Here is a 12,500-nt window from a genome sequence, read left to right as displayed (position 1 = left end):
CGTGAGAAACACATCATCATAATTAAATATATCGTATAATAAACATCAGCCAGATGCAGAATAGTTCAGGATTTATCTGAAACAGCCAATCAGCTGTTCAGGAAAGAATCACATGTCCAGAATAAAGGTTCCTGTTTAACTGACCCACTGGTTCTTACCTCTACGTTCCCCAGACCAACGAGAACAAGGCTGAGTCCCCCTCAGGCCGGATGGATCGTTTCTTCCTGCCTCCCCCCTGACATTTCTGATTGAGACAGAGCCCAGAATATCTACTATCTACAGGTCTACAATCCATACATCTAATATCTATACATCTAATATCTATACGTCTGATATCTATACGTCTACAATCTATACATCTAATATCTATACGTCTACAATCTATACATCTAATATCTATACGTCTGATATCTATACGTCTAATATCTATACATCTAATATCTATACGTCTGATATCTATACGTCTACAATCTATACATCTAATATCTATACGTCTACAATCTATACATCTAATATCTATACATCTAATATCTATACGTCTGATATCTATAGGTCTACAATCCATACATCTAATATCTATACATCTAATATCTATACGTCTACTATCTATACGTCTACAATCTATACGTCTAATATCTATACGTCTGATATCTATACGTCTAATATCTATACGTCTGATATCTATACATCTGATATCTATACATCTGATATCTATACGTCTGATATCTATAGATCTAGTTGTTGTGTAGTAGCAGTAGTTGTGTAGTAGCAGTAGTTGTGTAGCGGTTGTGTAGTAGCAGTAGTTGTGTAGTAGCAGTAGTTGTGTAGTAGCAGTAGTTGTGTAGTAGCAGCGGTTGTGTAGTAGCAGTGGTTGTGTAGTAGCAGTAGTTGTGTAGTAGCAGTGGTTGTGTAGTAAGTAGTTGTGTAGTAGCAGTAGTTGTGTAGCGGTTGTGTTACCGGCGCACAGCTCTTGTCGCTCTGCAGACACAGCTTCATTGTACAGTTCAGAAACACGTCGTCACTTCCTCCTTTGAACGTAAACACCTGGAAGGACAGAACGCTCCGCCCCCCATAGGACAGGACCTTCACTGACCCGTCCCTGGGGTTCCCACACCTGGAAGACACAACACACCTGATCCACACCTGGTCCCGGTCCTGGTCCTGATCCTGATCCTAATCCTGATCCTGATCCTAATCCTGATCCTGATCCACACCTGATCCTGATCCTGATCCTGATCCTAATCCTGATCCTGATCCAGATCCTGATCCTGGTCCAGACCTGATCCACACCTGGTCCCGGTCCTGGTCCTGGTCCAGACCTGATCCTGATCCTGATCCTAATCCTGATCCAGATCCAGATCCAGACCTGATCCTGATCCTGACCCTGATCCTGATCCTGGTCCAGACCTGATCCACACCTGGTCCTGGTCCTGGTCCAGACCTGATCCCGATCCTGATCCTGACCCTGATCCTGATCCTAATCCTGATCCACACCTGATCTTGATCCTGATCCACACCTGATCCTGATCCTGATCCTAATCCTAATCCTGATCCAGATCCAGACCTGATCCTGATCCTGACCCTGATCCTGATCCTGATCCTGACCCTGATCCTGATCCAGACCTGATCCTGGTCCAGACCTGATCCACACCTGGTCCTGGTCCTGATCCTGATCCACACCTGGTCCTGATCCTGGTCCAGACCTGATCCTGGTCCAGACCTGATCCTGATGCTGATCCAGATCCAGATCCAGACCTGATCCTGATCCTGATACTAATTCTGATCCTGATCCTGATCCTGATCCAGATCCAGACCTGACCCTGATCCTGGTCCTGATCCTGATACTAATTCTGGTCCTGATCCTGATCCAGATCCAGACCTGACCCTGATCCTGGTCCTGATCCTTCAGACCTTCTATATTTTTGTTATTTTCAATCGGTTTTAAATCAAACTCAGATCTTCATGAATCGAATGAGAACTGATGAGACCTGGTCTTGGTTTGGTCCAGTTCCTCACCTCTGGACCAGTTCTAGTTTTGACCCCCCTCACCCGTTGCTGACGAGGTCGTATCGGAGGCCGCCCTGGTCGCTGCCGCTGCCGCTGTTGGTGGCGAAGCAGGACTCGGTCACCATGGTGATGAGGTGGGGGTCCAGGCCGTCGGCCCCCACGCTGATGTAGATGGTCTGGTCCATCTGGACCCCCTCGGAGAAGTCTATGTGCTGAGAACAGGTCGGAGCACATGTCCATGGTCAGGGAGTAGTTCCAGGAACCCGACACGATCTCCTGCATCGCAGAGCTGCATCAGCACGGAACACAAATCTGAAGTTTTTAATGTTTATATTTATAACGTTACATTGATAACATTATATTTTTAATATGATATTTATAAAGTTATATTTCTAACGTTATATTTTTAACGTGATATTTCTAACGTGATATTTTTAATGTTATATTTTAACATGATATTTCTTACGTTATATTTTTAACGTGATATTGATGACGTTATATTTATAACGTTATATTTCTAACGTGATATTTTTAACGTTACATTGATAACATTATATTTTTAATACGATATTTATAAAGTTATATTTATAACGTTATATTTTTAACGTTATATTTCTAACATGATATTTATAACGTTATATTTTTAACGTGATATTGATGACGTGATATTTATAATGTGATATTTCTAACATGATATTTATAACGTTATATTTTTAACGTGATATTTCTAACGTGATATTTTTAATGTTATATTTTAACATGATATTTCTTACGTTATATTTTTAACGTGATATTTCTAACGTTATATTTTCAACGTTATATTTTAACATGATATTTCTAACGTTATATTTTTAACGTGATATTGATGACGTGATATTTATAATGTGATATTTCTAACGTGATATTTTTAACGTTACATTGATAACATTATATTTTTAATACGATATTTATAAAGTTATATTTATAACGTTATATTTCTAACGTTATATTTATAACGTGATATTTCTAACGTGATATTTTTAACGTTATATTTTTAATGTTATATTTTAACATGATATTTCTAACGTTATATTTCTAACGTTATATTTTTAACGTGATATTTATAACGTTATATTTCTAACGTTATATTTCTAACATGATATTTCTAACGTTATATTTTAACATGATATTTCTAACGTTATATTTCTAACGTGATATTTTTAACATACCCTCCTTTGACTCTTAGCGTTAGCCGCTTGGTCTCTGGTTGACTGTAGAAACACGAGAAGTCGATGTTGACGGAACCGTGACGAGAAATGAGACCGGACGAATTGTCTGTCTTCACCGTGTTCTTATAAATGATCTTATCATCTGTGGTCTAAGAGACGAAGACCTTCAGTTAGTGGACATGAAGACAGGGAAAGAGACATGGACATGGACATAAGACGTGTCCTCACTGTGGCGACTGCTCCACATGGATTCTCGTTGTCGAAGCTGAACGTCACCATGTGGCGCTCGTCCATCTGTCCCAAGCAGCTCGGATCATTCAGGTGAAGGACAGAGTAGTCGATGCCTCTGTCCACAAGGAGACAAGAAGCCAGAGACACTGAGGCAGAGTTTGTCTCACAGACCGTCCTCTCATGACCTGGACACAGAGACACATGTCGTGTTAATCTTTCACTAACGTCACTAACCGTCACTAACGATCAGTTACTAACGATCAGTTACTATGATCAGTTACTAACGATCAGTTACTAACGATCAGATATTAACGATCAGTTACTATGATCAGTTACTAACGATCAGTTACTAACGATCAGATATTAACGATCAGTTACTATGATCAGTTACTAACGATTAGTTACTAACGAACATTTATTAACGATCAGTTACTAACGATCAGTTACTATGATCAGTTACTAACGATTACTTACTAACGAACATTTATTAACGATCAGTTACTAATGATCAGTTACTAACGATCAGATATTAACGATCAGATACTTACTATCCGATATTAATGATCAGTTATTAAACAGACGTTAGGACGGGTAGACCCGTGGACCTGTTGTGTATGGTTCTCACCTAAGACTCCAGTCGATCTGTATTTGGAAGCGAAGACAGAGGCAGCGAAGTTCACCACTGACGTCTTCTCCACAGAACTCATGATCACTGCACGAGTCCTGACAGGAGCTCAGCGGGGGGGCTGCAGAGGACACCGGAAAGTACAGGGACACCAGGAAGTACAGGGACACCAGGAAGCAAAGAGACACCAGGAAGTAAAGGGACACCAGGAAATAAAGTGACACCAGAAAGTAAAGGGACACCAGGAAGTACAGGGACACCAGGAAGCAAAGAGACACCAGGAAGTAAAGGGACACCAGGAAATAAAGTGACACCAGAAAGTAAAGGGACACCAGGAAGTGAAGGGACACCAGGAAGTGAAGGGACACCAGGAAGTGAAGGGACACCAGGAAGTAAAGAGACACCAGGAAGTAAAGGGACACCAGGAAATAAAGTGACACCAGAAAGTAAAGGGACACCAGGAAGTGAAGGGACACCAGCAAGTGAAGGGACACCAGAAAGTAAAGGGACACCAGGAAGTGAAGGGACACCAGGAAGTGAAGGGACACCAGGAAGTAAAGAGACACCAGGAAGTACAGGGACACTCTTACAGCAGCCGGCCTCAGGCCTCCATCCCTCCAGCAGCTGGTTACTGATCAGACCACATGTTCGGGCGTAGTCTTCCATGTACCGACAGCTCAGACCGTCCACCGCCGGGTATCTGCACAACATGTGGACGCAGGCGTCGACAAAGGGCTGAGGGTCGACGTGTCCATGACAGGACGAGAACGGAGCTTCATTCAGGACATTACAGCTACAGAGAAAAGAAGAAACCACTTCATAGAACCAGGTCCTCAACCAGGTTCGGGTTTGGGGGGTTTAAGTTTAAGGGTTTAGTTTAATTCAGACATTTCAGGCCGTTGATAAAATGATTTTAAGGGTTTTAATGTACGACTCTGAACTATGTGTGTGTGTGTTCACCATTCAGTCATCATCGTGCAGTTAATCCGTCCGTCAGGAGTCTCAGTGTGTTGTGTCCCACAGCTAGAGGGCGACAAACAGCAGGAGGACAGTGGCAACAACAACAACAACAACAACAACAACAACAATAATAATAATAATAGTATAATAATGATAATGATGATAATGATGATGTAATAATAATGATACATTAATACACAGGCACGTTTATTAAAAGAAGGATATAAAATCCATAGAGAGACTGTCGGGGTCACAGGTTATAAGACGTGATTTAAACTAGTCACTGAGTCAGTGTTAGGGACTCTGGACCCCTCTGGACCCTCTGGACCCTCTGGACCCCTCTGGACCCCTCTGGACCCTCTGGACCCCTCTGGACCCCATGGTGGTAATGTTGATGATCTGCGAGTCCAGCTGGGTGTGTTGATGTGGAGAAGTTCAGTCTGGTGTGGAGGGGTCAGGAGGAGGGAGGTGGAGGGAGCTGTTACCTGCTGGAGCTAAACTCCTTCAGCTCCCGCTCCGTGGAGTTGGAGCACAGACCCTGGATGGAGGTCGGTCCTAGAACCAGACCAACAGGACTCAGTTCACATCCTCAGCACAGCCAGTTCTAGACCATCTGGACCAGTTTTTACCTGGGAGGTGGATCAGTGCCGTGGTGCCGTCAAAGAAGATGGAGGCGTTGGAGTTGGACAGGAGAACCTGGACAGAGACTCCGCCCCCATGCTTCAAGATCTCCACCCCATGAAGAGACCGGGACGAGGTGGTGAGGTTCAGACTGGAGTCACTGACCTGTACAGAGAACCAGGGGTCAGAGGTCTGGGTGAGGGTCTGGGGTCAGGGTCTGGGTCTGGGTCAGAGGTCTGGGTCATGGTCTGGGTCTGGGTCTGGGTCTGGGTCTGGGCCTGGGTCAGGGTCTGGGTCTGGGTCAGAGGTCTGGGTCAGGGTCTGGGCCTGGGTCTGGGTCAGAGGTCAGGGTCAGGGTCAGGGTCTGGGTCTGGGTCTGGGCCCGGGTCTGGGCCTGGGTCAGGGTCAGGGTCAGGGTCAGGGTCAGGGTCTGGGTCTGGATCTGGGTCTGGGTCTGAGTCAGGGTCTGGGTCTGGGTCAGGGTCTGGATCTGGGTCTGGGTCTGGGTCTGGGTCTGGATCTGGGTCTGGGTCTGAGTCTGAGTCTGTGTCAGGGTCTGGGTCTGGGTCTGGGTCAGGGCCTGGGTCAGGGTCTGGGTCTGGGCCTGGATCTGGGTCTGGGTCTGAGTCAGGGTCTGGGTCTGGATCTGGGTCTGGGTCTGAGTCAGGGTCTGGGTCTGGATCTGGGTCTGGGTCTGGGTCTGGGTCAGGGTCTGGGTCTGGATCTGGGTCTGGGTCAGGGTCTGGGTCTGGGTCTGGGTCTGGGTCTGGATCTGGGTCTGGGTCTTGGGTCTCAGTAATAATCTGGTGATGAAACGTTTCTAAAACTCTTTTATAGTTTGATGTAATTTAAAATGTAAACATGTATCTAGAGCGTTACGCAATAAAAGAAGCTCAAAACTAATGGAACTAATTAATAACTAATTAGTAACTAATTACTTACTAATTGATTACTACTAATTAGTAATCAATTTGTAACTCTTGTCTCTTTGTCTCTTGTGTCCCCTTGAAAATATAAAATAAACACCATAAAGGTCTCTCACCTGGACACTTCCGTCTTGTCTCAGGTGAATGTCCTCGTCCTCCCCGTCCAGACGGAGGACCAGACTGTCCAGGAAGCTGACGTCTCTGCGCCGCCGTTCCCTGAAGGAGCCGATGATTTGGAGACCGGGGGTCCGGACCAGAGAGAAGGCACAGCGGTCCTGGACCGGGACAAGATGGCCGCCGAAGCCAAGGACGACTGGACCGGTCACTGAGCAGACGGAGGACGGGGTCGACCTGACACCTGAATAATATAATATGATATGATATAATATAATATAATGATATAATATAATATAATATAATATAATATAATATAATATAATATAATATAATATAATGATATAATATAATATAATATAATATAATATAATATAATATAATGATGGTGGACTCACCGCTGAGCTGGTTCAGGACTCCCAGGTAGAGGAGGAGGCGGAGCATGTTGAGGAGGCGGAGCATGTTGAGAGGAAGTCGCTCAGAAACCAGGTCACACCTGAGAAGAAATGGACAGAAACAAAGGTTGAGCTTTGAGACGGTACGAATACAAAATAATATTCATAATAATAATAGTAGTTGGAGTTGTAGCTTGTTCCTTGTTGTTAGAGACAGGACCTGGTCTAAATGAATCTGGTCTGATTATTATCATATATATCAGTAAATAATAAAACGTTATCCTGATAATAATAAACTACAGTTAAAACCTAAAGCTGTAACATTTGAATATTTTAACATCAATTCTTCTCATCATTAATAAAAGGTTTTGTTTGAATCTACATTATTATTTAACATTTATATATCTGGCTCCACCTGAAGCTTTTTTCATGAATTCATCTTTTCTCATTCACAGGACATTTTGAGTCAAAGCTGCAGATGAAGAATCGATTATTCCCACGTCTCCAGATCAACTGACCTGACTGGACCCACGGCCTCTGTCCTCTGTCTGTCCTCTCTGTCCTCCGTTCTCTGTCTGTCCTCTGTTCTGTGTCTGTCCTCTGTCCTCTGTCCTCACTGTGGTGTGTCTCTGTGGAGACTCTGGTCATTCTCTGTCTTGTCCCGCGTCGTCTTTCGTCCGTCTCCTCCCACAGATTCCTGACATGTTTGTGAAATTGAACTCACAAAACATCTGGAATGAAACACGGGACGTTTTTCTTTGATGTTCCTTAGTTTAGAAAGTTCATTTCTTTATTTTTACAGTTCAGAGCATCATAACATGTCCCGTGTCATAGTGATGATGTATCATAGTGGTGATGTATCATAGTGATGTATCATAGTGATGATGTATCACAGTGATGATGTATCATAGTGACGTATCACAGTGGTGATGTCTTGTGTCTCGTAAAACCACTGATAATTAACCAAACCAGTTCTTCTCTGGACATGTGGACCGAGACGCCCCTCTGAGACATGTGCTCTGACAGCACATTTCTTCTTCTATGCAAATCAGAATCTTTACGTTTGTGGAATGAAGCGAAGCTGGAAAACTGAGCTCGTCAGTGTAATTATGTCTCAGCCTGAGGGACGACTCCACAGAGAGGACAGACAACATTCCACAGAGAGGACAGACGAGAACCACGTCCTCCTTTCCTCCTCTCATGTCTCACACTCAGCCGTCAATATGAGTCTGGAGGATTAGAACAGCAGCTTTGGGTGCATTTCCTGTGTGTCTGTGTGTTACATGTGTTTTCCTTTTCTCATAGTGACAATAAAGATTCTGCATTTGCTCTAAATGACTAATCTCAATGATTATAACTCAGAATAAATAAATACACAGTCTGGCCAGTCTCCTCCACCTGGATCTAACTGAGCTCATAGTCCAGCGCCTCCTGGTGGATCATTAGTTCATGGTGATTATCTTCAACAAGTTATTTAAGACCAACTGATGCAATGAGGAGCTTCTCATTTCTTCAACTATGTGGAAAGACACATCCCGTGGTGGTGGAGAAGATGTTAGTCTGGTGGAGAAGGGTCAAATCATTGGCTGCATCAAGCAGATAGATAGATAGATAGATAGATAGATAGATAGATAGATAGATAGATAGATAGATAGATAGATAGATAGATCGGTGTCTTGGTGCAATGCGTCGTCTGCTCCACACGGTGGCGCCATGTTGCCCGAGGAGCCAGACAAGAGTCTTCATAGAGCTCAGGATTCGTCTCAACATGTGTTCAGTTTCATTCTGAGGTTGAGGATGAGGATGAGGATGAGGAAGAGGAGCCGACTCTTTGTTCTCCATCACTCACAGCTGCCTCTCCGCAGGCTGCTAGGCAACGCCCTGTACGGCCTGACGTAAAACCGCAGCTGTGTCGTTGGTGGTGAGAGACGAGACAACTGATTAAATTTCAACTTTATATTGTTTTAAATCAGACCCTCACTGGGTTAAAAAGACACTTTTAAAAGATGTAGTAATACCCATTAAAATCATTGAAACACATGCAACAGTATTTCAGTTTCAAACAGGGAGTCAGGAACTAAACAGAATTAAAACAAAATACATTTAAGCTGGTTAAATATTTCATGATTGAAAATATGAATGATTTAATAAATATTAAGAACGTATAGTCTCTGTTCAAACAAAAAATGATGATAATAATCACCTCAATAAAACTATGAATAAAATAATAACCATCTTCATAAAATAATTACGAATAATAATAATTAGAAACAGCCCTGCTGTAGTATAAACCTGTCCGCCTCTCGCCTGATGACACTGGGACAGCGACAAGCTGTTATAGAGGATGACAATCAGGTGTTATAAAATAATAGATAAAATAATAAAGAGAACGATTTATTTATGTATTTGTTCCCTATATGAAAGTGGACAACAGAATTTGAACGTAAATGCAAACTACATTTTCAAATCAACACCTCCATGAGTGGAAAGGAGCAATAAGAAGAAAATATTTCTTGTGATGTATAAATAATAATCATCTTAATGAATTAATAATTAAAATAATAACAATCGCACCAAAATAATGAATTAATTACTTTATAAATAAAACAATAAAAATCGTACTAAAATAATAAATATATTAATACAGGAAATGATAATCGTCCTACTTAAAAAGCCCTTGTGGATTTAAACCATAAACATGAAAACAAAGGCTCGCTTTACGGCCTGACGTGGAACCAGGAAGTGACGTCGCTGCCGTCGCGCTGTGTTGATGTTTGTGGACGCGCTGGAGACGAGAAGAAGGAGACGCTTCTTGTTTTTGTTCAACTAAACCGTCGAAAAGAAGCCGAGGCGTCGTTCCTGTCGTCCACTCGGTTCGCTAAGAGCCTTAGCTCGGTGATTGGAGGTACGCGGCCGGGTCGGAGGGCGAACACACCGAGACTTTTGATCCAGAAAGGGAGGACTCGTCACCCTCTGACCCCCTCCCTGCTTCCCTCTCACACTCCACCATGACGATTCTCCCGAAGAAGAAGCCCAGCTCCGGGGTCGGTGTCTCGGACCACGCCGATGACAGCGACCGTCGGAGCGGCTCCGACCCGCACCAACACCCGCATCCTCATCCGCATCCGCACGCAGGACGAACCGGAGCCCGGCCGAGGGCTTCCCCTCCGCCGTGGTCCTATCAGCCCGCTCCGCCCTCCGCCCGGGACGACAGGCGGAGCATCGAGGCGAGCTCCCGGCCGCAGCAGGCCTCTCCGCCTCCCGTCAGCTCCGTGTCGCCGGTCGGACCGGGCGACGGCCGGGACAGCAGCGGTGGGATGGTGGCTGGCCCCCGCGGGGAGCTCGTCGTGTCGGCCGGTGTGGTCGGCTGCGGAGGAGGCAGCTGCTGCTCCGGGCCCGGGCTGAGCAAGAGGCGGCGGCAGGCAGGCTCCTGCTCCGGCGGGGTGGTAGCGACTCTGGCCGGGGGAGGCCAGCCCGGGGTGACCGGGCCGGGAGGAGTGGGGTCCAGCCAGGACACGGAGGAAGGAGCCGGCAACAACAGCGAGGACGAGTACGAGAACGCGGCCCGGCTGCAGTCCGTGGATCCGGCCACCGTGGAGCAGGTAGGAAGCTAACGGCTAACGGCGAAGCTAATGCTACCGTGGCTACGCGGCTAGCTCCGAAAAGTGTTAAAAAATAAACTCCGCGGTGGTTAAACTACAGAATAAGTGGTTCACCTGCTCCTCCAAACATTCATGTGTTCACATCAGCCCCACATGCTGTCAGGTAACCATGGCAACATTCATGCGTTCACATCAGCCTCAGGTAACCACGGCAACGTTCACGCGTTCATCCATCCACATCTCTACAGATGTTGGCGTCAATAATGATGAAAAACCAGAGACGTGGTTGTGTTTGCTAACACGTTAGCATCAGCTGCTAACGACGGAAGAAGCTTTAAATGTTAAATGTCTTGCGGAAGGAAACTCAAGCCTTCCAGGAAGGATCAGATCTGCTGGTGTTTTCCCGTCAGTCTGGTCAGAAATCATCAAACCCACGAGTTCAAAGGTCCTGAAAGACATTTATTCACATAATTCATAGAAAAATAGAAACTGTAAATGAACATGTGCAGGTTTTAAGGACTCGGTTACACCTGCTTTTATTTCTGTTCATAGTTATTTTAGAGATGGAATGAAGGAAAAAAGGATGGAAAGGATGATAGAAGGAGGGAGGGAAGTAACGGAGGAAAGGAAGGAAGGAAGGAAGGAAGGTGAGGAGACAAGGACTCGGATTAGATCTGAATCTGATACGAAGGCGTCTTTGAGTCTAACCAGGTAGAAGCAGGTGAAGGTCCAGGACTGTTAGTGTGAGCATCACAGTCTGAGGGTGTTGGTTCTAATCCGCTGCCTCAGCATCAGTTAAATCAGACTAATTCATTAACCACAGAGTAATTATCAGGATGTTTGAATAACGACTAAGCTGCTGAGACCAAGTCCTTTCCCTCAGGGATCATTAAGTTATATTTCAGTAGTTAATAAGAACTCGTCCCAGTTTCCTGTCTCCTCACTGTCCACATCAAAGACATCACGGGGGTCAAACATGTGGCCCACGGCCCAAACGTGGCCCATCAGAGTGTCTAATCTGGTCCACAGGATCAATTCACACGGTGTGAAAGTTACGGTGAAGACTGAAATTTATTAATGAAAATAACTTCTGCCTCTAATTCATCCACATCAGACACGAGCCCAGATTTCATGTTTCAAACGATATTTTATTAAATATAAACTCTAATCTCCTTGTTCTTCTTTGCTCTAAAACTAATGTTAAAATGTGTCTGAGTTGTAGAAACGTGTAGTTTATGATCGTGTTGTGTTACTTCAGGTCCCTGGTCTGAATGTGTGACCAAAGCTTAGTTCATGGACCAGGTTAGTGGTGTAAGGAGGCCGCGTGGTGGAACAAACGGATGATCATAATAATGACAATAATGATCCTGATGATGATGGTGATAATGAGAAGAAATGAGAAATTTTCCTTAACTCTGGTTCAATTTTACTTTAATTCAGTTTCTCTACGTGTGAAAGGTAAAAAAATAAAACAGCGTTTTATGAATCCACCAGAAGATTTAATGTCTCGACTAGAATCAGTTTAACGGTCTGTGATTGGTCGGAGGACGTAGACGTCCCTGTCTGGTGTCTAAATGTCCTGGAGTGTTCCTCCGGTAGGGACGTCCCTCTCTGGTGTCCTCTAGTGGGACGTCCTCTAACCGCTGTCTCTGTGTTCAGCAGGAGCACTGGTTTGAAAAAGCTCTGGGGGAGAAGAAAGGATTCGTCATCAAGAAGATGAAGGAGGACGGAGCCTGTCTGTTCAGAGCTGTTGGTGAGAAACACACACACACCTTTTCTTTATATAATGCTAATTCTGTACAGTTTTGATT

The 12,500-nt window shown here is 44.5% G+C and overlaps 1 protein-coding gene and 1 pseudogene across 2 annotated transcripts in view; one reads left to right on the top strand and one right to left on the bottom strand.

Moving 5' to 3' along the window:
* Positions 1 to 836: 836 nt before the first annotated feature.
* Positions 837 to 8,504, bottom strand: LOC125009155 (annotated as a pseudogene).
* A 1,322-nt stretch (positions 8,505 to 9,826) lies between these two features.
* The window catches only part of otud5a (OTU deubiquitinase 5a), a 12,896-nt gene continuing 10,222 nt past the window's right edge, over positions 9,827 to 12,500 (top strand). The window contains exons 1-2 of one of the 2 annotated variants that reach the window (XM_047586730.1): positions 9,827 to 10,689; positions 12,352 to 12,442. In XM_047586730.1, coding sequence (XP_047442686.1) covers positions 10,096 to 10,689; positions 12,352 to 12,442 — 685 coding nt within the window. In that variant the 5' untranslated portion in view covers positions 9,827 to 10,095. Of the gene's footprint in view, positions 10,690 to 12,348; positions 12,443 to 12,500 lie in introns of both variants that reach the window. The other variant, XM_047586721.1, reaches the window with a different exon arrangement.

The sequence above is a fragment of the Mugil cephalus genome, chromosome 1 (genome assembly GCF_022458985.1).
Source record: "Mugil cephalus isolate CIBA_MC_2020 chromosome 1, CIBA_Mcephalus_1.1, whole genome shotgun sequence".
Taxonomy (NCBI): domain Eukaryota; kingdom Metazoa; phylum Chordata; class Actinopteri; order Mugiliformes; family Mugilidae; genus Mugil; species Mugil cephalus.
Note: the sequence above shows the minus strand (reverse complement) of the source record. Positions and strands in the feature narration are given on the sequence as shown.